The sequence below is a fragment of the Zonotrichia leucophrys genome, chromosome 1A, assembly GCF_028769735.1.
Source record: "Zonotrichia leucophrys gambelii isolate GWCS_2022_RI chromosome 1A, RI_Zleu_2.0, whole genome shotgun sequence".
NCBI classification, from domain to species: Eukaryota; Metazoa; Chordata; class Aves; order Passeriformes; family Passerellidae; genus Zonotrichia; species Zonotrichia leucophrys.
Genome location: NC_088170.1, coordinates 611,433 through 639,012, shown reverse-complemented (window position 1 = coordinate 639,012; position 27,580 = coordinate 611,433). Strand labels below are relative to the sequence as shown.

The 27,580-nt window shown below is 43.4% G+C and overlaps 1 protein-coding gene across 13 annotated transcripts in view; it reads left to right on the top strand.

The window, feature by feature from the left end:
• Positions 1 to 27,580, top strand: part of SOX5 (SRY-box transcription factor 5) — a 592,640-nt gene that overhangs the window by 454,739 nt on the left and 110,321 nt on the right. For all 13 annotated transcript variants that reach the window (XM_064734473.1, XM_064734430.1, XM_064734449.1 and 10 more), the window contains 2 exons: positions 2,058 to 2,230; positions 4,820 to 4,888. In XM_064734473.1, coding sequence (XP_064590543.1) covers positions 2,058 to 2,230; positions 4,820 to 4,888 — 242 coding nt within the window. The remainder of the gene's footprint in view (positions 1 to 2,057; positions 2,231 to 4,819; positions 4,889 to 27,580) is intronic.

Here is a 27,580-nt window from a genome sequence, read left to right as displayed (position 1 = left end):
CACTTTGCTCCTGGCACTCCGATGGAGCTGCTGAAGGGTTTTGCTGCCCTGTGCCAGCCAGGCAGGCTGGTGGCAGGTCCCTGTCCCTGCTCCCTCCCAGGCAGCCCAGCCCCAGCCTGCAGAGCATCACGGCTTTCCTGCCTCTCCTGGGAACTGTGAGCTCTCTGCCTGTCACTTCACACATGTGGAAACATTTTTCCACCTTTCAGATTAATTTAAAGATGGGGATTAATTTAACTTTACAAAGGGCTTTTTGATTCCCGTCTGAAAGCTGCTGTAGGAGCTGCAAATCCAGGGATGAAGCAGCAGTCTGTGTGTTGGTGTGTTTGACAGTGATTTCTTTCTGCTTGCCCTCACTCAGGGGCTGAGACAATCCTGTGAGTCCCTTCTGTCTGTAGGAACTTCTTCCCCCCTCTCTCATGCCTGCATCCACCCTCAGTTAAAGTTAGGAATAAAATATCTTTCTCCTGGGGAACAACAAATAAAGGATGCAAGAGTGGCAATGGAAACCTCTGATTAATCCCATGGCCAGGTGGCAGATGCATGGCTTGTTGCAGCTCTCTGTCTCCAGTGCTGGAAGCAAAGCTCATAGTTAGAAGTGTTTTCTTCAGCCCTGGGAGTGTTTTAGCACTGGCTTCCATTCCCTCTCACAGCTTTTAGCAGAACAGGTTTAAAGGCCTATGCTTTCTGTTGCAGTGTGTTTCTCAAGTTTCCAGCTTGCACCACAGTTTTTCTGGAGGCTTTATCTGAGAATATTCTGCTGTAGCTCTTTGTTGTGTGGTGAGAATATTTTCACAGAAATTTCTAGAACCCTAATGAAAAACAATTCAGTTGCATTTCTTCTGTCACGTTTTTTTCTGGTGATTCTGTGTGGTTTTCCACTTGCATATGCCTGTCTACAAATGGATTTAAGTGCTTGTACTTGGATAATATAACAAATGGGATGTTGCTTGGGATCACATCATTGGAATTAGGTAAAAGTAACAAAAAAAAAAGAAGGAAATTAAGGTAAGTATCAAGCACAGAGCCCTCCCAGTGGCACCTCAAGGGCTTTCAGAGCAAGAGCAGAGGATTCCCCATCACAGACATTTCAGTGCAGTCCAGCAGGCTGTATGAAATATTGCAGGGAGCATTCCTGCACTGGCAGGGGGGTAGGCTAATATTACCAGCAGCTCTTTCCATGTCTGACTGATAGTTGGCTAGGAACGTGCTTGCTGGAGTCGCCAGTTTTTTTCTTTTTGCCTTTTTTTTTTTTTTGGTTTGGGTTTTTGTTTTGTTTTTGTTTTGTTTTCACTTGGAGAGCACTGGTGACATTGGCAGAAGAATGGGCTCCCCTATAACCACTGTTCTTCTGGGTAGAAAAATCATTTCTTCAGCATGGTTGTGAAAGTGAGGTAGTGAGTTTCTCTGTGTGTGTCTGCAGAACTCTGGCATAAAAAACATCTGATAACAGTACAAATGAGTGTGGTGATGAGTTGTGTTTAACTCACATTTTGGATGTGTTTATAAAAGATTTTTTCCTTTAAAATTGCACCTTGGTGGCAGCTACAGCAATAGGGTAGCTGCCTATTGACAGTTGAAATACTACACAATTTAATCCTAATCAGGGATGTGGATGATATAACAGGTTATAGAGGGAGGTTAATGCTTACCCTACATCAATGCTTTGACACCACTGCATCTTTTGCCTAAGTTTGTGCCATAAATGTTGTTGTCTTACAAACCTGGAAGGGTTGGGTTTTGATCCCCCGTGTTTAAAACTTGAAACTTCCTCAAAACAGTCAGTATTACTTCCCTGTGTTAATCTGATAGAAAGGCAGTGCAAAACAGATGAAAGGGCAAAGGAGCATTGAAGGGGACCCCAGATGAAAGCCTGTGTACAGATTTATCTTCCATGTAGAGGAGCAGGTCTTTGTGAGCAGCACATTGCAATCTGCTGCTGCTCTTTGCCTCTCCTGGAACTCTGCTTGCAGTAGAGCTGCAAAATGAAGAGAAAATGAAGCGCTGCATGGCTCTAAACGCTCTCTCTCTCTTTCTCCCCGCCGTGCGACGCGCAGGGACTCCAGAGAGCCTGGCTGAGAAGGAGAGGCAGCTCATGGGCATGATCAACCAGCTGACCAGCCTGAGGGAGCAGCTGCTGGCAGCCCACGACGAGCAGAAGAAGCTGGCGGCGTCTCAGATCGAGAAGCAGCGGCAGCAGATGGAGCTGGCCAAGCAGCAGCAGGAGCAGGTGAGTGGGCACTGCCCTGCCTGCAGCTCCAGCCACCCCTGCAAGGCTGCCCAGCAGCTTGGCTTCAGCCTCCAGACCCTAAAAGTGCACCCAGAAGCTTTTCCGTTTGTTCTCCAGGGTGGAAGGGTTTGAAGAGAAACATAGCAGGAGAATGCTGTGTACAGTTTAATCCTAACCATGGGTGTAGATGATATTACAGGTTATAGAGGGGTGTTAATGCTTGCAAATTTAATTTGCAATAGATCCATCTTGGAGCTGTTCAGAGCCTGCTGCCAGCAATGCCAAGGTGTGACAGTGTTCACAGGGGTTTTGCGACGAGGGAATAGACGAGGGTCTGACTCTCTGTTCCAGAAGGCTTGATGTATTATTTTAAGATATATATTACATTAGAACTATACTATAAGAATAGAAGAAAAGGTTCTCCTTAGAAGGCTAGCTAAGCTAAGAATAGAATAGGAAAGAATGATAACAAAGGTTTGTGGCTCAGCTCTCTGTCCGAGCCAGCTGACTGTGGTTGGCCATTCGTTAGAAACAACCACATGAGACCAATCCCAGATGCACCTGTTGCATCCCACAGCAGCAGATAACCATTGCTCATTTTGTTCCTGAGGCCTCTCAGCTTCTCAGGAGGAAAAAAATCCTAAGGAAAGATTTTTCATAAAAAGATGTCTGTGACACCAAGGCTGTGAGTTCAGTCTCTTCATTCAGGAGTTGGGCTGGATGCTCCCTGTGAGTCCCTTGCAACTCAGAATATTCTCCAATTCTGTGTTATCCTTCAATACTGTTAGAGTTTTTAAACTCTCTATAAATAAACAGGCGCATCTAGCCCTCCTGAATAATCCCCCAAAGATGCTTTAATTCAGAAGTACTGAACAGGTATAAAAAGAACAAAATGCAGCACTTGGATTGTAACGTGAGACATGAAGAGGTTGGGTTTTGCCAACTGTGGAAAAAAGCAGAGAATAATACAAAGTCAGTGAACAAGTGTGGCTTTTTTTCTTCTGCACTTGAGAGGCTTGATTTTCAGTTTCTGCAAATATGCCCCTCACTGGCAATGCAAACATGCTTTTCACATGTGATCACTTCCCATGGGCACACATGGACACACAAAATTTGAGGCAAAAACTTAACTTTTCTCACAGATTTCACTGGGCAGATTTTAACAGAAATTAATGCCTGCTTTTATACTTGAACACAAGCAGAGAATATTTAGATATCTAGTTTAAAATTTTATCACACAATTGCAGCTCTGTGAGTTTTAAACTCACAGAATTCTTTGAAATCTGTCATAGTTGTCATATTCAGTGTTGGTATTGTACTTAAGCAATTCTTAAGATTTCTAAGGCACTGCTGCTACCTTCAGCCATTTAAGCCTTGGTTTTCCCTGGTTTTATTTATTTAAAATTATTAATTTAATTATTTAAAAACCTTGTCTTATTTTGGCCTGAACTCCCACATGGGGAGAACAGAAGTGAGTTACCTTGAGCTGCAGAATTTGTATCCTGCTGTTGTTAGGACAGCAAAGGTAGAGGAAGGAGTGAAGGTGGAATTGGCAAGATTCTTTTACCAGGAGACATTCTGTATGAACTATTCACCCTGCCTCCTAAAGTCACCAGTGCCACAGGGATCTGAAAGTGAAAAAGAAAATGAAACGACAGAAAAAGGCAATGAGAAATTAGGATAACTAGGATTTCTTTTAATTGAAGATATTGTATATACTTCTGTATTATGCAGAAATGAAAACATCCAAAGTCTGAAAAAAAATGTAGTGATAAAAATTATTTTTCTTTCTTAAAGAAAGGCTCCATTCTTGCTTTTTAAGTTCAAGAATGGTTTATCTCCCTCCAGCCTTTAGAGCTCATAACTCCATTCTGTTGATGTGTGCTGTTTCCCTTCATGGGTGTAAAAAGTGTCCACAGCAGCATTTGCAGTCATTTAGGGAGAGGGAGGGTGGAATTCCTTCTGGAAAACTGCACTTGGCTGTGAGAGGAGCCTCAGAAGGATCCATGCACCTCCTTGAGCCAGGCTTGTGTTGAGCCTTGTGGCCTTGCCTGCCCCCTCAGCTCCTTGCAGCTGATATACACACTGGAGAGCCAGGGATTTTTCCAAGCTCGTTTCCAGTCCTTTTGTGCCTGTTTCTGCATTAATAAAAGTACACTAAGAACCTTCCTCCATGGTGTCACATTGCCATTAAAAAATAAAAAATAAAAATTGAGCAGGTGGTGCCAAACAGAAGAGTATTTCTGGCCATCCTACTTTTTTGCTTTTTCCTACCCTTTTCCACCATTTTTTGGTTTCCCTGCTGGTGTTGTTCTCTCTGCTGGGGGATTTTGGCAGTGCCATTTCAGTAAGATTTTTGCATAGGTCCTTGTCTTGTGTGCAGCACAGCATTTTCCATGAGAGTCCCTTTCTCACTGGTGTTAGCAGTGAATTGAACACGTGCCCCTTGCTTCAGCAGCAGTCTGCCTTCGGAGGTTCCTTAGCTCACAGGAGAGGTTTGAAGAGCTAAACAGGGTCAGAGTTTCCTGTGGATGGACTCTGGGAATGGTGATCCATATCTCATGTTTCTTCTGTGCAATTTCTTCACAGATTGCAAGACAGCAGCAGCAGCTTCTGCAGCAGCAGCACAAAATTAACCTTCTTCAGCAGCAGATCCAGGTCAGAGACACATCTCCTCCCGCACCCCTGTTGTTCTTCCTTTCCCTTCCCCGCTCCTTCCCTCCGCCATTGTTTCTTTAAGAATCTCTGCAGTTGGCTGGCATCTTGTTTATGGAAACACAAGAGGATTTTACCTGTCATTTAGCAAAAAAAAGGTCAATTTCTGGAAAGCCTTATATGATTAGCATGGTTCTTGCGGGGTCAGGAAGAAGCTGTTAGAGGAACTGGTCATGCAAGCAAAATATAATACAAAATAATTCAGGCATTTGCAGGACCAAGTCCTCTTTCCTCAGGAGTGACAAAAGCATTGCCAGAAGGAGTTTATTGGGAACCAGTGTCCTACAGCTCTGGTTTTGAGGCTTTGCTGAGGGGATTGATAATCTTCAATGGCTGATAATCAAGTGCACCTTCTTCCCTCTGCTTGAGGTGTTGGGAGACTGGAAATTTTTATTTATGGAGAAATATTGTGTGAGTGAGAAGCTGGCCAAAGGGTTGGTTAGATTCAGGAGAGCAGCTGTGTAAGTTCCAGGTCCCTGCAGATTTGTTCCCAGGAGTAGAAGTTGTTGTTAAACCAGCATACCCAGTAAACTTCATTTAGCCTCTTTCTGCCATACTGTATTCAGAAGTTTCTTTTCGTGCCATTGACTGTATTTCATTTATTTTCTGCCATGTGCATGCCCCTGTTTTGGGAACGATGTGAATCAGTTTGCTGGGGAATAACAGGAGTGGTTAATAAACATAATCCATGGAATAACAAAGGAGAGGTTTGACTTTACAGATACCTGGGACCAGGGTGGAATCTCTGGTTGTTTAATCCTGCAGTTTTGTACAGAGCATTGCAGGCTGCTGTAGATGCTGTTCTGTTTGTTCAGTAGCAGCAGGATTCTCCTTCCAAAGCTTTTCATCAGCATTTCAGAGGGAGTTGCCTAAAATTATCAATCACAATTGTAACCCATTTAAGAAAACCTAAAAACCCAATTCCAGCCACATCAGAGGAGTTTTATGGCTTCATACTGGAAGAAAACTTGGCTCTGTCATTCCAGAGGACGTTCTGTCCATATCTGGACTTGGCATTTATGAAAAACTCCTCAGAAGGTCCATCCCTCTGTTATAAGGCAACTTTTATACAAGATGTGCTTTGCTGAAAATGATTTTGAGATTGGTAAGGCTTGATTTGGCCTGGACCTCTGTACTCTCTTCTGCTTCCTAATTTGTGTGTGGGAGGGATTTTTCTTTATTGCTGCATTTTTAATAAGGCTTTAAAAGAAAAACAATAGCAAAACCTGTACAATAGTAAGGAAAATATTTGTATTTTTAGCATTTAGCTATGGCAGTGAGAGAGGAAGTTGTTTTATAAGCAGTGAATAAAAATAAATTGAAGTAATGTAATTTGACCCCAACCCTTTTAAGTTTTAATGCCCTGTAGATAAGAATGAAGTATGTTGTTTTTAGGGTAGTGAAGAAAACCCTGGTTATTGATAATGAGATATAGAGCCTTTCATCTCTTGATCCCTGGTCCAAGTTTGACCTAAGTCAGTAGTAAATGAAAGTCAGCCAAGTCCCATCTGATGGAAGCTGCAATCCTCAGGAATGATTTGGGGCTCTGTCTCAGGGGATTGCAGATGAAATATTGACCCTGCTGGGGTCAGGGTTTCACCTCCAGGGTCCCCTTCACACAGACCCCATCGGGTTTGTGGCACCCTGCTCTTGGATGGTCAGCAGGAAAGGTCAGCAGTGGAGCAGGAGGGGACAGTGCTGCTCCCTCGTTGCCACAGAGCTGGTCTGTGTGCAGGGAAATTTGGGTGATGCTGCACGGGCAGGCTGGGCAGTTCCATGCATGATCCTGAAGTCTCATGAACCCTGGCTGGAGCCCATAACTCTGAAAGGAAAAACATGTAAAAATAAAAATAATCCTTATTGACAGAGAACACAAAGCAAAACATTTCTCCTCTAAGTTAATGACTGTCAGATAAAAAACAGTTCTTAAAGAAATCACCCCTGGATATAAATTAAGGCAATGAAGTCCCCCTAAGATGCCCATGTATAAAATGGTCAGAGAGTTTACAGTCAGCCTATGGGTTATGGGAGGTGGAAGAAAGCTCTGACAGGAATGTAGCTGTGAGTTCAGCTTTCCTGACCTTGCCCTAATTAATCTAACAGGCTTGTGTCACACTGGCCTGAAGTTTTGAAATAGCATGAGATTTATTGACAGGGAAATATTCCTACAAAGAGTGGATAACGGTTTGACTTAGGTGCAGTTGAGTGATTGTGCTGTAGCTATGAACTCAACTTATTTATGACAAAGGAATCGTTTTACTTCAGCCAATTTTTTTCTGAGCTTGTAAGAGTCGCCATAATTCCATATAAATTATTACACAGAAGAAAGCCACTGAAATATTGTATTGAAAGCATAATACCCTAAGGTTAGAAAAAAGCATAACCTGGCTGACCCCATGATTTATGAGTGCTTTCTCTCAGTGTGCTAACTTGGAAACAGTTCCCTTTCTCCTTAGCCCATCACAGTTCATAACCAGGGAGAGACTGAGAGTCCCTTTTCTCCTCAGAGGGCTGCAGATGCTCAGTGGAGCTGCAGCTCAGTTAAACCAGCTCTTCTGGGATGCTGCAGAAAGATGCTTTAGTTCCTTGGGCTCAGAAAAACATGCCTGGCATGTGAGTCTGTAAGTGGCACGTCTTTTCCAAGCCCATCTCTGCTGAGTTCATTGGAAGGTGGTGTCACTGAAACAGAAAACAAGGACTTTGTATAGAGAGTTAAGTAAGCTGGAGGAAAGTTGCAGATTAGATTAAATTTGAGAATCTGTATGACCTCAAAATGCTAAAATGGGATCTAGATGGGATTTTGTGTTTTGGCAAACGTTTATAATATTTTTTCTACTTTTCAGGATGTTCTAGCGTTAATTTGTGGAGAGGTTTGAGTTTCCCTGAATAATTAACTACCCCTCCCCTGTTTTTGTGCCACTTTGGGATGCAGCCCCCATGCACACTCTCTGCTCTGCCCAGTCTGTGTGTGAGGTTTTCCCTGTGAGGTTTCTGCCTCTGAGTGTTGGTGCTGTTCTCCCTGCACCCCTGGCCCTGCTGTTCTGCCATGGATGGAGCTGGAACCTGGGTTTGCACAGTGCAGCAGCATCCCCAAAGGTTTCAGGCTGTGTTTGAGGCAGAAATTGTGGGGCAGGCTGACACCTGCTATCTCAGGGCTCTAGCTGCTCAGAGTTAAGTTGGAAAGTCTCTTTTCCCAGCCTAGTGATCAGAGAAGGAGTCAGAGCTCTTAATTTCTCGGTCTCAAGGTTGTTTATTGTTTCTTATCTATAAAACTCTTTCTCCTGCCCTGCCGAGGCCCGCTCAGCAGGACAGACAGAGGCACTCTGCCTGCCTCAGGGTGGTGTTATCTTTTTATACTAAAAACTACCTTTACAATATTTACAATTACTGCCCAATACCTATCCCCTATGTTAGACAGTGAGCTTCTACTCTAAACCAATCTAAAAATGCCAACATCACAGCAGAACATGGAGGACAAGAAGAAGAAGGAGAAAGGCTGGACACACCCAGATTCCTCCATCTTGCCCCCTGAACCCCCATTCTAAAAACCCCCAAAAAATCTATTTTTCACCCTGTGAGAAATTAACTGTCTTTCTACTTAAAATTTCGTGGCTTGTAATTCTTCATATGAGGTTGGTAATTGTTTTTTCCAAGGCACAGGGGTCCTGGGCAGGGGCTCGAGCCCTTCAGGGCAGCCAGAGGAATTTCCTGGGTTCAGATACTGATATAACTCAGCAAGTTCTTGGCTTCAGCTCACTTTTGTCCTCCAGGGAGCTCTCCTGGGTACCCACTCCTCTTCTGTGGGACCCCAGTCTCCCTGGTGCCCTTCCCCTGGGGCCTGGGCATTCTGGGGCTCTGCAGCTCCCATCTCAGCTGGGCACAGAGGGGCAGAGGCTTGGCATGTGCCCATGGGGCTCAGCTGGGCTCCAAATGCACCCCAAAGGTGTCACCCCTCCTTCCAGGGTGTCCCTGAGCCTCAGGGCTCCTTGATCCCAGAGACAAAGCCTGGCCCAGGATGCTGATGGAAGGCTTTGCTTTGGAGCTCACTGACAAGTGTCACTTTAATTGAACCGCATTTAAAATGAAATATGGTTGTTAAAATTCATAAAGTGATTCATATTCAGTAGGGCACTGTTGATAAAATAGGTCAACCTTGCAGCCTAAATTGTGATAAAACTGATACTGCTAATCTCACAATTTTGTGGAAAACCTGACAATGTTTTATGTTTTTCCCTCAAGCCCCAGCTCTTGGAGTCATGTGATGACAAAAATGCCAGCTTTCATTTCTCCCAAATGTAAACTTCCAACTCTCAGATTTCCAGGCAAAATCTGAAACCATGAGCACTACAAGTTCCAAAATTAGAAGGCAAACAAAACAGAGGCCAAATGCTGTTTTCTAATCTGTTCTGATTTTTAGTCAAAATTTTTTTTGGAGAGCCCAGCTCAAGATCTTGGAACACTTCAGGTTGCCAATAATGTAAAACTAAGATCTCAAAGCAGCAGGCAGCAGAAATGCTGCTTTACAATGTTTCTTACGTTCAGGCCACAGTTTTGTTTGACTTTTTTGGTTTGATACTGTCAGTAATTGGTTACTAATTTGTGTTCTTTTCCGAGTGACATACTCAGCCCAAGAACCAAGTGCTTTTTGAAATTGAGGGCAGTTCCTGGCAGACAGCAATCTGTGTTTTAGGAGGAGAGGGTTTTCATTTTCCCTCAGAGCTAGAGCAGATGTTTTAATGGGACCCTTTTTTGTGAGAAGGTTTGGACCCCTGAGAGTGAGGGGATCCCAGCCAAATTCTGATGCAAAGCTGGAACCAAAGCTGGCCTGTTCCACCTGGTATCTGTTAAATGCCTGAAATGTGGGAATTCATCTCTCCAACACTAAAGTTGTGTTTCAGAGGGAATAATTTTGTTCAGGGCTGAAGGTGCACACAGGGGATTCTGCAAGGTATTCCTCATTACAATCTCTCTGTGCACAGAACAGTTTTTGGCCCATTATGATAAACCCCACCCCATGTTCCCAATTCCCATTCCTTTTGTCTGTCACTGCATTCTTGGGTCTTCTTCTCAGCTCCCAGCTCTCCTTGCTTAAAGCAGCTTTTGCAGGCCTTGTCCCTGTGCTGGAAGTCTCACAGGCACAGCAGAATGGAATTAACCCTTTCAGTGTCAGCCCTGCCAGGGGGATGTGGCTTTGCCAGCTGCTGGGTGGATGAAGAGATGCCGAGTTCTCAAACCAAAATATTCCCAAATTCTCACTGCCTTCTGAGGTTTGAAAAGTTCCAATTTGGAATGTAATAAAAGTCTTGAACTTAGAGTTTCCTGCAGGATGGCTAGGCCATTTCTCAGCCAGATCTGTTTTTCAAAACGGAGCTGTGTTTTTGGGGAGGAAAGAGGGATTTGGTTTCTGAGTTACACAGAAGTTCAGCAAAATATTTCTTAAGCTTAACATGCGAAGTTTTGAAATGACACAGTTGTTATTGTCAGAACTTTCCAAACAGCAAGAGGTTCTGGGCTGATTCCAGTCTTCCAAAACAGTGGTAGAGACCTGCTTGCAGAGTACTTCAGTACCACCATTTGCCCACCTTTATGGCAATCATTTTTGTTGTTTAGATAGATTTGCTGTTTGCTCTGCATTCTCAGGTGAGAATTACCCAGCGCTTGCTGCATGATATCTAGGCCCGTTTGTGTTCTTTTAGGTTTTTTGTAGAAGGTACCAGTTTCTCTCTCTTGTTGAGAGAAGACACAGATTAATTGACTGCACCAAAAGGAACGTGAAGATTTTTTTTTTCCCCTGCCCCAACAAGTCTGCAGTCTTAAATTATATTTCCAACATGGCTAGGCCTTTCATTTTCTGAGAGCTAAATACTTGGAGAACTTTGGGTTTTTAATAAGAAGGGCAGAGACCCTTACCCCTAATCTTTGCCCTGTCACTGTCTCCTCAGGCAGCCCCAAGGCCTTGGGGCATTTCTCCTGGTTCCCAGCCAGAGTTCTCCAGGGGTTTAAAGGGCTGGATGTTGTAGGTGATGAGTCCTTCACTGGAGACACAAAAATGAGCAGCTGCTGCACAAGGGCCTGGTTACAGATCCAGTAGTGCCTCGTGCTCCTGGATTGCCGTTTTCCCTGGGAATTCTGCTGTTCTGAGAAGTCAGTGGCAGCAGAGCAGGGCTTTGTGCTGCTACAATCACTTTGCAAGGCAGAGCAGAATTAGTTTTTCCACAACCAGAGTCCTCTTTGCATGTCAGAGAGAGGTGAGGACAGAAGGTTTCCTTGGTAAGACAATAAAACTGCTGAAGTGGTGCCTGATCCAGCCCCCGCTGAACATGGAGAAAAGGCTCTTGTTCATGTTAGCAGGAGTTTATTGGGACGTTTCTTTGGTAGGAAACTGTGAGAAAGTCTCTTCCTCCTCGCTCTCCAGAGTATTTTTAGAGCAGCTCTGTCCAGTGCAGCGGTTTGTTTTTGCGTTTGTTATTATTTATTTTTTGCAGTGTGGATGTGGCAGGCTGTGAGCGCACAGGCAGGCCGAGCGTGCTGGTGGATGTGGGGACGCTGTGTGCACATCCATCATGTGTCAGGAGCAGCTGTTCTCCTGCAGCTCACAGGCAGGACAGGCTGCAGTCACACTGCAGCCTTTCCATGGCTCTGGGCCGCCAGCACAGAGCCACAGCAATTGCTCCTCACTCGCAGGGCCCTGCAGCTCATCTCCTGTCAGTTACCAGAGGGACTCACTGTGCCTTGGGCAGCAGGAATCCCCTGGGAGAGAACTTATCCAAAACTACACACAGGCATGCACAGAACCAAAAACAAACAAACAAACCCAAAGAGAACAACAACCCCAAAACACCCCAAACAAACAAACCCAAAGAGAACAACCCCAAAAACCCCCAAACAAACAAACAAACCCTTGGGGCTGGGGGGGGAAAAAAGAGAAAAAGTAGTCAGAATGAGCTGATTGTTTTCTGTCCTCTCAGCTTCAGCTAATAACATTTGTGCTAGAGTGCACTTGGAGTAACCTGTGGGCCTTCATTTCCTTCCCTTAGCAGGAAAGTTATGGAAAAGCTTGTTGGGGTCCTTATGTGCACTTCTTTCAGTGCAGAGGATCAGTTTGCACCCAGTTTTAACTCCACAGGTAACCCTTAGCAAGTTCCTGCAGGTAGTTTGATCTCAGGCCTTTTCTGTGCACTTTTACTATCCACATTTATGTACTGGTGTTGTTGTGCCAGTGCAAACCAGGACTATCTGCTTAAAACTTGCATGAGCTCAGCTGGTCAGAGCATGGCTTGGGGGTTTGATCCCCATAAAGGCCATGCCCTGAAGAATTGAGCCCTTGTGGGTGGGTCCCTTCAAACTCAGAGTGCTTTGTGAGCTTGAATTTATTGGAAATGCAAGGACATGTTTGATTGAGGTAAACCAGCTTTTTTTTGCCTATGCTGAGCTACTTGATGGCAATAGCACTTGTTTTCTCCAGTGTTACTGGTCCAAATGTTCTCAAATTCTAACATTGTTTTGAACTTCATGACTTCTTTTCTTGCCATTTTAGCATCTTTTCTTAATTTACTTTCTGTTACTGAGCTTTCAGTGCTCCCATTTTCCAGTTCTCTCACACAATCACAAGGAAAGGCCAGAAACTTTTTTTTTTGTTAAAAACCAGAGCACTAAAACACCCAAAATAATCTGTGAGGAAAAGGCCAGTGGTCAGATCCAGTCCTCACAGCTGGCAGCACTTTGCTCCAGGGCCTCATCTTGGTCTCTCTCTGCTCAGCAGGCATCTCAGGGCCCTGTCTTTTTTGATTTGTTTGTTTTCAGATGCCCTCTCCAATTTCTGCATCTCTCATCATCAACTCTGACCATTTTCTTTCCCTTCCAGCTCCCTGGTGCTGATTAACCTTCCTTAAGCAGCTGCCCACCCTTTCCTGCAGCAGCTTCTCCTCTCTGCCAGCCCTCCTTGTCTGTGTTTCATGGCATTATTGATGGGTTTGTTTGGCATTTTGCTGCCTGCAGAGCATTCTGTGAGTGTTTGTGCTCAGAGTGGGTGGCGTGGGTGCTGTGTGAGCTCTACCTGCGCAGGTGTGGGCACAGCAGGGGCACAAGGTGCCACCTGGAAGTGCCTGGAGAAGCACAAGCTCTCCATGGCCGTGCTCTTGTCTGTGTAATCCTGAGCACTTCTGCCGTACAGCCAAAAAAAGGCTGCCACTGCTGCCTCTGCAGCGAGGTGAAGCAGGAGATAACAATAAATTTTTTACTGCTGGCTGGCAGAGGTGTTTAGGATGTGTTTTCTTTATATCTTCATCCGCCCCTAATTGAAGATGCTTTAAAATTGAATGACTAGCAGTCAAAACGTGTTTGCTTCAAACTGAGAAGAAAAATGCTGGTGTCTCTTCTTGCAAGCTGATTGCGCTTTGTACACAGCTGACAGCCACAGTCACTTTGAGTGACTGATAAGTGGGAAGCTTTGCCACTTATCAAGGAATGCACGCTGAAAAGAAAGGACTGGAGCCGTTCAGATGCTTTGGCATGTTCAAAATAACATCTCACATCAGTCAGGCTCAGAAGCACTAGGAGACATTTCAAAATAAACTTTATATCTATCTATCTATCTATCTAGAGGCAAGAATTCAATTTAACAGACAGATCGCTGTGTGGCATCACACTGGCTCTGGAAACAAGAGCATCCTTATGAGGGTCACCAGTGCACAATGACTCACATGGCTGCATGGTTGGAGAGCATTTCTTGTAGGGTCTCACCCCCCCAGAACAAAACAAATTTTGTAAATTCACAACTGCATCTTATTCTGGTGATTTTTCCAAATTGAGGGAGGTCTGGCCTAGTAATATTTAGTTTATGTGGCACAGGACATCCTGAAGGTTCCCAAAGAGAATGACACTCTAAGTTAAATTCAGATCTCATTTATTTCCTCTTCAATATTATGGAATATGCTTGGGGATAGCATGACTCTTACTCAGAAAATGTTTCTTAAGGTTTCTGTTGGAGTTTTCTGTGTTTTGTAGTGGTGCACAGCATGAACAGAGGATGTAATCTTTTTGGTAAACGTTTGTTAATGTTACTGTTTAGTGATGTGCATAGGAGGAGATTGTGGCCTGCAGGAGTATGAGGGCACAGTTCCTTGTCCTGGCTGTAATAGCAGTGCTGTGACCAGTGCAGCGTTTGGGTGTGATGAGGTTTCACCTGTTGGATGTGCAAGCACAGGAGATGGGATGGGAATCTCCAGTGGGAGGACAGGGAGACACATCAAGTAGTGTGTCATGTCCCACACTGGAATTTGGACAGAACATAGTGTTGGTCTGCATCCATTAGCAGCACTCAAACCAAAAACCTGCTGCCAGGTTCACAACTCTTACTCTAACAACATTGGGGGTGTTAGTGTATAAGGATTATTATCTATTATCCTTTTTTTGTGATTCTAAGCACTGGGCACCTCATTCTGCCCAGCTGATCCATCTGAAATGTTGCTTTTCCAGCCAAAATGGCTGCATTTGAGATAGGAATTATGTTTGGCATTCCAGGGTTGCCACCAGCACCCACACCTGTGTCAAAGGGAGATGATTTAGTTCCTGTTGCCAGTGACTTTCTGTTCTGGTTCACAATTGCCACGTTAAGTGGTTCAGCTCTGTTTTGGTGGCTCATTCAAAACATCCTGCTTTAAATTCTGGGGAAAGAGAGGGAAAGGTGTAAGGAACTGAAAATGGCACTTTCACTTGTCTTGTGGAAGTCTCAGTTGAACAGAGATTACCTGCAGGCTCGTGGATCTCATGTCAGCTGTCTTTATTTTGCATCTTGTGTGGAGTCTCCATTAAGTTCACTTTTCACGTGAAAGTTGAATAAAATTTGTAATGGTTAAATAATTTAAAGGAGCCATTTCAGATTTTTATTCAGGTGGATTTAAAATACTCTTTGGAGAGTTTTAGAGGTAAATGTCAGAGTTTCTTGTATTTAGAACAAATAAAAGAATTTAAGTTCCAAGATAAGCATAATAAACTTGTAAAAAATAAAATGAGGACTTAGATGGAATGTAATAATAATGAAATGAGACAAATTTAATTCACAGTGCTTGGAGCTCATAAATATTTGGTACAATTGTACAAAAAAATATTTTACAATATGTGTGTTATAATGGTTTTTATCAAAATTGTCTTATTTAAAAGATGAGAGTGATACTGTTCAGCAAATTATTCTGAAGTTGGAACTTGGATAGTTTCAACAAAATACCAATTTAAAATGGATTTGACAGAAATGATTGAAACATTTCTATACTCTTGTGTGCTGTGAACACTGTGTGCAAAGAAATACATTATTTAGGTAACAAAGTAAGGCATTAGGAAGTTACAAGTGCCAGAATGAAGGGAAATAGATACCTTTATTTTATTCTCATGTGTCTCGGTCATATATGTTGAATAAAAAATTGTATTCCAGAATTAGATGATAATATTATTGTAAATCAAAATCACAAGTGGGAAAATGAAATTTATGTTGACAGCCTTAATTCTGGCATTCCCTGATGTTTGATTCCTTGACTTTTCTGGCAGTGTGGCATTATTCTGGCTGGTTTTCTGTGTGGTTTGATGGCTGTAAAAGCTCAGAATGCTGGTCCAGCAGTATATCCCAGAATATCTCCAGGTCAGTTTGGAGTGTCAGCATGGGAGAGGTGCCAGCTGGCACTGCACTTACAGGAGAAATGCTGGCTTCTCCTGGGCCAGACAGACAATTCCCTGCCTGTGGTGGACAAGAGCCTGTCCTCTGAAACCCCTCTTTTTCTTTGTCACATTTTCTTCTTCCAGTTTTGAGTTTGTTTTTTTTTTTTTCCCCAATTGTCTCCATCAAAATAGAGAAGACTTTTTTTTCCTATTGCTGTCCTCTTCAGAAAGGCAGATGAGGGCTGGAGTGCCTTTGTTGAATTTGGACTGGTGGTGTTGAAAATGGAGTTTGACCCTTTTTTTCAGTACCCTCCATTTGTTCCTCCCATTCTCCCTCAGTGTGTTTGGGTCTGGATCAGTTTGTGCCACTAATGAATTATTTTTTCCTAATTTACCACATTCCTTGTGCTTTAGCAAAAAAAAAAAAACCAAAACCCTGAGGCTGATGGTAGTGTTTGATGGAAGCTGTTGCAGCACTTGTCCCTTTAAAGCTCTGCGTGGTAAGAATTTATTTTCTTCTCTTGCAAACTGTGTGTAGAATCTTGTCTGCCATTTAAACATTTCTGAGCTGCTGTGAGTAAGCAAGAGGGGCTTTTTCATGTGCTGTATGTAATAAGTTTTAAGTTAGTAATATCCCTAAGAATCACGCACATCTAAATTGAGCATAATTTCCAATTCCTTTAAGCCTGGAGTTCAGATTTGTGGTGCAGGAATCAGTCAGCATCTGTGAGGCAGCTTTTGGTTCCATTCTCACCTTGCACACAGGTGTGAGATGCTTCAGACACCTAGAAATTCTGTGGTCATTGATGACCACAGAATTTCCCAGGGATGCAAACAGACTGGTGCATGTAAAACAAGATGCAATATAAGCGGAAATGGACTCTAATTACTTCAAAATAGAAAAAAAATTCCAGAAATTAAACTTTCAGACTTCTTCTTTTCTCCTTTTGTGATTCTCTGAATGTCTCCATGGCTGTAGGCACTCCATAAATGCTGCTTCTGTTTTTCCATAGAACCTGTTTCTGCTCACCAGATATATGATAGATCCAGGAATTTCTTTGTCATTGTATTGGTAAGCACAGTTTTGGAGAGCTGATATATTCTAGTGACCAGAATTAGAAGTAAGCTCTACTTCTTGCATTTATTTTTTACTTGAAATGAAAGGCAGGCTTGAAATTATATTTTTCAAGAATTTTAGCTTTCTGTGTGATGAGTTTCAGGATGTTTTTTAACTCTACTTCCCTTGCATTGTTTCTTAGTGCACAGTTCAGAATTCCTGTCTTTTTTGGTACAATCAGAATAAAGAAACTTGAATTGTAATCAATATACTGTCATAGAATTCTGTATCCTTTGTTAAGAATATTTGCATTTCTTATTTTAAACAGAACATCAATTTTGGGAATTGCTCGCATCTCCTTTGTGTACTTGGGTGGATTTGTGTAAATCTCAGGTTTGCTTTCTGCACCTTTTGAGAAGGTTGGTTGAGCTCAGTGTCCTCTTAGCAGAAACTCTTGCAGAGATCCTGTGGGAGGAAGGTTGTCCATTGTGTTCCTCTGAAATCTGGCTATCTTTTTTCCTGGAGCTGGGCTCAGGCAAGTTTATTCTTCCACTCAGAGATATCTTAGGAGGTTCCTGTCCTTTCCAGTGCCTAGGAAGCAGAGCTCAGATACCTATATTGTATTTGTTGCCATCATATAATCTGTGCAACTTCCCTGCAAATATAGAGAATTGTGCTTTCCCCAGCTGTTCATTTGATAGGATTCTGCTCCTGCATTTAGAGCAAACGGTGCTTCTGCAATTCCCATTGTTTGGAGCACGGCCTCCCCTCTATACCCATTGTTAGCTTTGTCTTGTTTTGTTGTGCATAACAGGTGTTTCTTTCAGGCAGCCCAGGCAGCAAGGCAAGAGCTTCCTTTATGGCGGATCTCTTGAGACTTTGATGAAACTCTTCTTTGTGATAAAAATGCCAGTGCCTTTACATGAATTGCACGTGAAATGTGTCCTTGCTCAATTTCTCTGCCCTCCCTGCTTCTCTGGTTCTTTTGGTGTGGGTGGGTTTGCCTTTTCTCCTGTTGGCCAAAGAGCTGATTCCTTTTTACCTTCGCAGTGCTGTGCTCCCCTCAGAGCCTGGGTGCAGCCACGGGAGAGGTTTAAAAAGAACAAACTGTTCCTGCAGAAAGAGCTTGCTTTCCTCCCAGTGTCCTTGTCACTGCCCCCACAAATGCCATCATCCCCAGAGGAGCCATGGGTAGAGGCTGAGCCCTTTCTGTGCATCCCCTGAAGCTGGCCTTGCTCTGTGGGTTACAGGTACCACAGGCACTTTTCTGCCTGCCTTGCTCATTTCTTTCTCACAACCTCACCTGGAGCTGAGCAGGAGCCACTGCTGGCCATCTGTTTGTGCCTCAGTTGTGGGGATGTTTGGGGAGGTCTGGGGTTGTGGCAGGAGCTGGGGGTGTAGCAGGCAGAATGCCCACATAAATCACAACCTGATGCCACCTTCTCTAGTGTGCATTTAATATTCTTTCAGCTTGTTGTTCAGAGTGTGGCTCCCACACTCCATTACAATCCTGGTGGCTGACTCTCTAGGTGATAGGAAAGGCAGAGAAGGGAAAACCAAAGAGGGGCAAGAGCCTTGTGCTGTGTTTTTGGCTGGTTCATTGGCTCACATTGTTCAGGTGTCCTGAAAGGATATTGCTGACCTGTAATGCATTATTTCCATGCCCTTCTCTCCGTGCCCAGACATTTATTGGTTGGAAGCCCCAGGGGTGAGCAGATACAAAACTGTGTTAGTCACAGGAGATGTAATGGATGTCCTGGGAGCTGTGCCAAACAATTAAGAATATAGGCATGATGATTTACAGGGTAAGCAAAACCTCCAGAGAGCGTTGCATGTGTACAGGCTGCCCTGGGAAGCTGCAGGAGTGGAATTACTGTCACTATTTCAGGGTTCAAAAGGCAGCGCATATCTGGGGAATGAGCAGAGATGGACTCTTGCTTTCAGTCTGGGACAGAACCTTCTGCTGGTGACTTTCTGTGGCTTTGATCAGTGGTTCAGGCTTCCAGAATGTCACCCACAGTGCCATCAGCTGCCCTCTGCACAGAGTGTGCTTCTCCTCCTGCAGTTACAGTGGCAGGGGTGTCAGCACAGCCTGGATGTGACACTAGCTTTGGATCTATTTTAGTGCTTCACTCCATGGCACTGGCAGTGGCAGCATCTGTGGAAAATCTGAAGATAACTGTCAGAAAGAGTGTTTGAAGGGTGTTTAATTTAGAAACATTGAGCCCCCCCAGGCTGACATTTGCTTCAGCATGCAGTAGTTAACAGGGGAAGATGGGACTTTAATAATGCTATATAATACTATTTCCTAAAAGGCTTCTTGCTCGTGAAATATGTTGTCTGCTTTTGGTGTTTCATTGCTGATTGACTCAAAACCCATGAAGTTTTACTTGATTTTACTATGGTAAAATCTTTACATGTTGATTGAAGAAGCCTGGAATTCCCTCCTCTTGTTCAAAACAGCACAAAATCCAAACATGAGTGTTCAGAGACACTTTGTGCTGAAATAAATGACCAAGATGAGGACAATTGATGTTACAATTTTATCAAGTTCCACATGGCTTCTTCTCTGTATTATTTTTCTAAATGTTTGAGGAACCTGAGCCACTATTTTAACTACAAGAGAAGACGGATTGTTTTTAAAGAGCAGGCTGTTCTGAAACAGCCCTTTCTCAAGTTCAGACTTCACTCGCAGTTTGAGTGTGGGCACATGTTCTGAGAGCCTCACACCCGTGGGTTCCTGTGAGACGTCATCTCCCTCTCCTTCAGGAGGTGCCCTTCTGGGGGAGGTTAAGCCTTCTTTCCACCCAAGGAGACTTGGGGAGGCTTCCTTGGCAGCCTGGCACCACTGTTCCTGCGTTTCACAGGGCAGGGATTGTTGGGGAACGTGAAGCGGGAAAGCCTTATAAATATGATTGCCTGGCAAAAGATTTTGGGTATATAGAAACTATAAGCGAGATTGAAATGAAAGCAAGCTTTGAGATCCCTCAGTTACTGAACAACTGGAAAACAATGCTGTGGCCAGCTGAAGGTAATCCCCTTTTGATGGAACAACACCCTCTGCTTGCAGACAGGCCCAAGGGTCAGAGCAGACCCTACAGCTTGGCAGAGGGGCCCAAAGAGGAGGTTTTAGGGTTTAAAATGTAACACAGTATGGTAATGTAATGATTCTTATAGGCTGTATGGAAATGCTATAGGATTTGTATCTTGTATGAGATTGGTTAGTGAGAATTAGAATATTCAACACCGAAGATTTATGGTATTGTGATGGGAACTTCATCCTCTTTTTACTCTCTTACCCTCTTTACTCTTCCTCTCATCCTCTTTACCACACTCTTGCCTGCTCTCTCTTTACTGCTCTCTCTTTACCTTTAGCCCTCTCTTTACTTTTCTTGGGCCTGCTCTGAGCTGTGGCTGGCAGCTCCCAGCAGGGCCCTGCACCCAGGTCCTTTGCAATAAACCCCAAATTCCAAGACGAGAAGAAGATTGATTGTATTGTAATGGGAATCTCGCTCTCTGATCCTCTCTTTTACTCTCTCATTTTCTCTTTACCACACTCTTGCCTTCTCTCTCTTTCCCACTCCCTTTACCTCTTTGGGGCCTGCTCTGAGCTGTGTCTGGCAGCTTCCAGCAGGGCCCCTGCACTTGGCCCTTTGCAAAGAACCCCAAGTTCCATGACCAGAAGAAGATTTATTGTAGTGTAATGGGAACCTTGTTCTCTCATCCTCTTTACCACACTCTTGCCTTCTCTTTCTTTATCATTCTTTCTCCATCTCTTGGGCCTGCTCCGAGCTGTGCTGGCAGCTCCCAGCAGGGCCCTGCACCCAGGCCCTGTGCAATAAACCCCAAGTTCCACGCCCTGCCCTTCTGTGGGAGGTTAAGCCTTCTTTGCACCCAAAGAGGCCTTGGGGAGGCTTCCCTGGCAGCCTGTCCCCGCTGTCCCTGCGTTTCACAGGGCAGGGATGCTTCCTGAGCCACGTGTGGAGCTCACCTGCCCGCGAAGATTGCTGCTCACCAGCCTGCCTTAAGACGGCTTTGCATGCCAAAGGCTGATTTTCCCCGTTTTGGGACCATCACTCAGTGGAAGTGTCAGAAAGAGGGAGGATAAATAGCGAGTTCCATTAACCAGGGGGAGGAAAGCGCTCTGGAATTATCTCCTGGCTCCATGTTTGCTGGGGTTTTGCATTAGCAGCAGCCAAGTCACGGTGTGTTGACACAGTCTAATGTGCAATGACATAATACCTGGAGTATGGAGACAGCGAGAGGCGCAAAATCAAACTTATCTGAGTTTTCACAGGGAAAGAAGGGATTAAACTTTGCTGGTTAAAATATGGATTTTTATTTTTTTTAATAGAAACTATCCTAGTTCGATTGAGATAAACCTACTCAGATCTAATTCTATCCAGTCCCTGGGAAAAGTGGGCCTTAAGATGTTGAGCCTATTTGCCCAATCCCTTTTTTTAGAAATAAAGATTAGGGTAGGAAGTTTGGTCCTTATCTCTAAGGTTCTTACTGCTTCAGAAGGAAACTGAAATACTTACATGAAGGACACTTTCTTGAACTTGTGATTTGTCTTCTCTCAGATTATTTCATAAGCTTTGGCAATGTAGATTTCCCACAATGCTTGGCTATTTTTGTTTTACACCTCCTAGAGGAACCGTGATAAATAGTTGTTACTTCCTATTAAATAGCAGAAAGAGATGTCAAAATACTCCAGTGGCTTGAAATTCAAATGTTCCTCCCTGTGCATGGAAACTTTGCCCTGGAAGCATCATCCCTTATTTCATAACTGCCAGGTATGATTCTTCTCTGCCTTTTCATCCCTTGTAGTTACTTATAGCTCTACAAAACAGCATTAAATCACCAATTTCTACTTGCATTTCAGAGTCTATTTGCACGGATATTTGTGCATGATCCAGATCTTATGTAGCACCGTCATTGCTGGATCTTGGAATATTTTTCCTTCTCTCTTTTTTTTTTTTCTTTCTTTCTTTTTAAAGCATCCTGTTTTTCAGACCAGGGGAATTGAGGACAGAGGGGAAGCAGCTTGCACATTGTTAGTCTGCAGCTCATTGCCAGAACCAGGAACAGAACCCAGATTGTCAGGCGTCTCCCATTGGGCCACAGCACAGAATGGGAACTGGAGTGCAGTTATCAAAGATTCAGGCCGTCTAGGTTTTTATCTTCTGGCTCCACTTTTGCTGCTTTTCTATAGAATTTCCCATTTCACTGGAATAAATTGAATGCAGACTGCAGTGTTTGAGAGAATGAGGCAGGGAAGCAGGCAGAAAAGACTCTCTCATTCCCAGAGTTAGATTTATGTTGGTGCCATTCCACTGAATCACATCAATGGAGTTTAATGCAGAAAAACTGATCTGCTCCATCAGTAACATGTAAGTGAATAAGTGGTAAAAAGTTTATGAGGGTCTGTTTCTGTCCTCTTCAAGGCAGGAAAACAATTTTCCTTGCATTTTCAGCATTTGCTGTGTTTCAGTTTTTCCAGATCCATTCATTGTAGCAGAGCCAAGGTTCTGTCAGCACATACCTTCCCTTTTGAAGCACCCCTCGGTTCCATGAGAACTGCCCAAACAAATCAGAGTGTAGGGCCCTTAGCAGTGACTGTGCAGTGCCCTGGAGCACTGCTGGGTCTGTGCTCCATCCTGGCTGTGCTAAATGCCAGTGGCATTCCTGCCCCTGTGTCTTTTTTCTCCTGCATTGCTCTGCTCCAGCTCCTGGTGGGTTGTTCACTGCCTTGCTTTCTTCTCTCTCCATTTCTGGTTCTTACCCCACCTCCATGCCATGCTCTGCCTACCTGAGGCCAGCTTGGTGTGTTCAACAGGCACAAATGGCTGTGCCTTTCCCATCTCTCCCCCTTCCTCCCCTGTTTTTCCTATTTAATGGCTTGCTAATAATGGAGCCACAGAGGCGACGGTAGGGGCGGCATAAACACAGCTCACCTACGGCTGAGCTGCTGATGTTTTAGAATTAAAAAACAAAACAGGATTATTATGATAATAAAAGCCGAGGCAGGTGCTGGGCACTTGGTTTATTTGCTGATTAAAACAGTCCCAGTGTGACATCTTTTGGTATAATAAGCTAAAGAGGGAGGAGGATTATTGCATCCCCAAGGTATCGGGGCTACTTGAATGGAAAATATTTGAGGGCCATCTCATTTTAAGGGACACCATATATCCCTGCATGCTGGGAAGATACCTGTTTGGCAGGGTGCTGGGCAAGAAGTCAAATATTCAAAATGATCAGTCAGCTGCCAGGGCATTCATTTCCTTCTAATTTGGCATGGTCCCTAGTAAAGACCCCAAGAAACCAGAGGGAGGACTGCTCAAAGCTGTGCCTCTGCCACTGAATAGGATGTCAGGTAGTGGAGGCAAGGTACATGATGCCTTCCTTGCTTCTCCCATCTCCAGCAAGATGCCCAGCTCCTGTTGGGGATTGTGAGCTCTTGTGCTTTCTTAAACCAATATTATAGTGTTTTGGATTAAGATTGAAAAATCCTTAATCCTGTTCATCCTCCTCTGAGCATATTGTGCTTGTATTTTTATAAAAATGCTTTCCTAGATTTGTCTTTCCTGTTGTTTTTTGGTTTTTTTTTTAATAAATCTGTTACCCCACTAGAATTTTATTTTATGAAAACAGGTTTTAGCCATAAGTGCCCTCATTTTTCTTTAGACTTGCATGAAGTTTTTGCATAGAAGAAACTTGACTGTGGTGGGAGTTTGATCTTTACACTTTTGTGTGTGTGTCACATGAATTCTCTGCATTATGCAATTAACAGTTTCTTCTGGAACCTGATGCTCTAAATCTGCAAGTGCAGTAGATACTTTCCCTCTGCCAGGCAGCTTCAGGCTAAACGTTTAGACTGCCACTCTGAGTTAATTAAACACCTATTTGAAGTTAAGCTGTTGAACGGCAAATAAAATAAAATGGTTGTTCTAGCCCTGTGAAATGGTTATTGAGGTTGACACTACATTTTCTGCTTTGTTCCTTTCTGCTTTTCAGTCTCTCTATTTGCTCCATATGCTTCTTTAGGAAGGGACACAATATTTGACAGACAAACTACCTTGAGCAAAGGTAGTGCTGGCTGATGCTTCAGAAAGTGTGGATGCAGAAGTAATGCTGGTAGTCCTAGTGAAAGTTTGAAATTTTGCAGGGTTCCTTGTAAGAACAGCACAGTTTCATCTCTACCAACTGCAGCTGAAAATATCAATCAGAAAAGGCAGCTGTAGATCTGGCCAGAACAGTTCACTGTAACTGTGGTACCTCTGGAATGAAAGAATACAGTGGGCTCTGCTTTTATTCCTCATTTGTTACCATTTTCCATAGTTATTCCAATCTTCTTCTGACAATGGGTGCTCACAGGGTAGGCAGCTCTCTTCACAAGACACCTATTCCTTTCTTGTATTGGCTTTTCTTGGGTAAAAATACAATTCACTGAGGTTGTGCAGGTAATTGAGGGATTCAGCATTTGTTTTACAATGGGGAGATATTCTGAGACATAAAAACTTGTTGCATTGGTAAACTCCTAATATTTTTAGTGAAGGACTGAGATTTTTTCTCATAGGTGTTTCAAGCATGAAGTCTTAGAAAGCAGGGAATTGTTACAGCACCCCTTATAAAAGAAATAATAAAATCTTTTGTCTTTAGAACATGTTGTTTCAGGAGAATAAATTTCTCTGGGACAAGTGGTCAAAGCAGAAGTCTCTGGGTGTTTGTTAAAGATTATCACTTTCCTTTAGCTCCTTTTTGTGTTCACATACAAACATACTTTCCTGCATTTCTGGAATTCACTGAATTGCTTTACAGCATCTGATGATTTTATTTCGCAGCCTCACATGCTCTGGGAGAGGGGTGCTCTTGGACTTCAGAGGGAAAACAGAATGAGAATTAATTTCTTGTTCAGTTAGTGTCAGAGCAGCTAGACATATGAAAGAAATGGGAATCTTCTTAGACTGCCTGTTTGATTTTGGAGGAGGTTTAGATGTTTACTGAAATTTCCAACCCTTCGGAATTCACTTGTGAGTGCTTTGTTCATCGCTGCCTCTGGAAAAAAAGTACATGTCACCAAAAGAATAATGCAGTTTTTTGCAGCTGGGCTAATATCTCTCCACTGAAAATTTTGTGTGTGTGCACGTGTAAGTCAGCACTGACAATTCAGCAAGGCACTGGGGCAGAAAGGAGTTTGGCTCTAATAATTTCCAGAGTGTATCAAGTGAGGTTGACTTAGTTTTTCCTTGGATTGTATCCCAGTAAAACTATAGTTGGTTTTGTTCACATGGCTGTAGCTTCTTTATCTGCTGAATTCTGCAGGGAAAGCATCTTCTTACTGCACTGCTGCTGTTACATGCTCCAGTTTGGCTGAGCATTGGACCTTTGCAGGTTGCAGCGGCTCTCCTTAGAAATGCCATCTTTCAGTTAATTAATTGCAAACCTGGGTGGCAGTTTTGGATAAATGTTTGCAAATATATCTGCAAAGCCAGCAGAGCTCAGGAGAATGCATTTCACAGTTTGGAGTTTGGAGGAGTTAATGATTAATTATTTTAATACACCCAAACCTGATTCTTAGAGCTAAGCAAGGCAAGACCATGTTGTTCTCAGGTGGGACTGATCCAAAAGATCTCTGAAGGATCTCTTCTACCATCATTCCTTTTTGTCAAGCAATGTGCTCATACCATGGTGAGATGGGATAGGGGTTAGAAATCATAAGGCATAATTTCTAAGAAAAATCTTTCTGTTGGTTACATCTTTGTTTTTTAATGGCATTGTAAAGAATTGGTGTGTTTTCCCTTTCTTCCTTGAAATACACAGAATGTTCTTTAGTAACATTATAATCCTATCCTGTGCTTGCAGCACATTATAGCCTCTGTATACAGAGTCTCAGACATTCTGAACTCTTAATTATTCAATGAGATACAGATTAAAAGCAATTGGATTGTGTACTGGCTAAGATGCCAGTTTAGTCCTGTCCTCACTCTATAATCCAGGTTTCTATGGTACAGAGTTTATCTGGAAGCCGACCTGTGTCTTTTATCAAATTCAGATGGGCTCTGTAGACACTTAGCTGTCAAGGTTCAATATTAGGCACCAGTCTGGAGTACCAGGTGCTTTTTTCATGGCCAGCACATCAGAAAAGTGATAAATTAGTTGTGATTCAAGTGCCTTAATCTCTAGCTAGAGGGAACATAAATCTTGGACAGAGTCACTAGCCTCAAATGAACTCATTAGATCTCTTCCCAAAGCTCCTCTGACTTCTCTGTTCTTTAACTTGCATCACCCTCATCTTCCTCCCTCTCAAGCACCTCCATATTCCAAGAAACTATTTTGACTGATTTCTCAAATCTTCTTCTCTAAAATCCAGCTTTTTCTGCTGCCTGAAAATTTCAGCCACTTTTTTTGTCAATCTTACAACTTGATTGCTGAGTCTTCTGTTGTCATTCTGTTGTCATTCTGTGTCATTCTGACATTCCATTATCTCCCTGTTCTCTTGGCAGGATGTTCCCCAGACACCATCATCTCTTCACTGCTGTTGATATTCTTGGACCCAGCTCTTCCCTTCAGCCTGGGCATTGCTCCCTGTTTTCCATAACATGAAATTGCAGTTTGGTGTTGTTTCCCCAAGGTTCTTCACTGGTTTTCACTTGCATTTCTCCTCTCCATGATTTCTGCCAATTCTGATCTGCTCTGTTGGTGACACACACAGCCCACGCCTCATTGTTTAGTTTGTTCACTTTTCCTGTGCTGTCTTACACTTTATTCTAAAGTACCTCAAGTCTGCTGAATAACCTTTTCAGAAGGGTCCAGCCTTTCATATTGCCCAAATTATTTATCAGGTTTTACTGCTGCTGTTGCATACAGACAATTATCAAGCTCATGAAATCTAAACTAGATCCAAGCACAGAACCCTAAATAATATTATAATAGATATAGTAGATATAGTAGCTACTCCTCTCTACTATATCATGTTTTCCCCTTGTGGTATCTTGTCTTAGAAAAAGATATAAAACATGCAGGACTCTCTTTGATCAAGCACAGTCAGAGGTTGGACCTCTGGAGTCCTTTGAACTTCCTCACAGTCCAAGTAATATATGGTGACAGTAATAGAAAGATTAATTTAACTTCACTTGCTCCCCTGTCTGAACCAAGCTGGATTCTGAGAGTGTTTCTGTGTGTAATTCAGGAGGGCCATGTGATGGTGAGAGTCACATCCCACCAATTACTTGTTGTTTTACTGCAGAAATTCCTGAAGTTGTTCCTCTGATGGGTTAATTATCCAAACGAGCCCCATCTCCATAGGCACGGATCAGTCCATCCATGTATGTTCAAGGCTTGTGACATTATTTAGGTTGGGGATTGCTGTGAAATCTGGGCTCAGATTTGGTCTTGCAGCAGCAGTTTCTCGCTGCTTCCCACCATCTGCTCACCAGAATTCTGTTGCTGCTAATGCCTGGACTCAGCAATGCTGAGGAGCTTTTCTGTTCAGAGAGGATGTAACCAAATTTAAACCCACTTGTCCCATTCAGTGCAAGTGCACCTTGAATTGCCATTGTCTCTGTCACACACAACACTCATTCCCCTCAAACAGTGGCAAAAGGCAAGCTGTAAAAACCCCAAACCCACCTGATGTCACCTGTTCCCTTTCTGGAGCTCCTGCAGCCTTCAGAACGTTTGTGTGCAGCTGAGCCAAGGCAGGTAGCAGTGGCATTATTAGTGAGGACAGTGGCTTAGGAGAAACATAAAAAGGGGAGCAGTTCTTATTCTGATTCCCTTTTTTCCCATGCAGTTAAAAAGAGAGACTCGTTTCAACGTGCTTCTGTCAGGCTCCTTTCAGTGGCCCCTTTTTCTCTGTGAAGTTACCAGCAGCTTCATTCACGAGATGATCTTGAAGGTTGTTTCAGTGTCACTGGGATACAGTT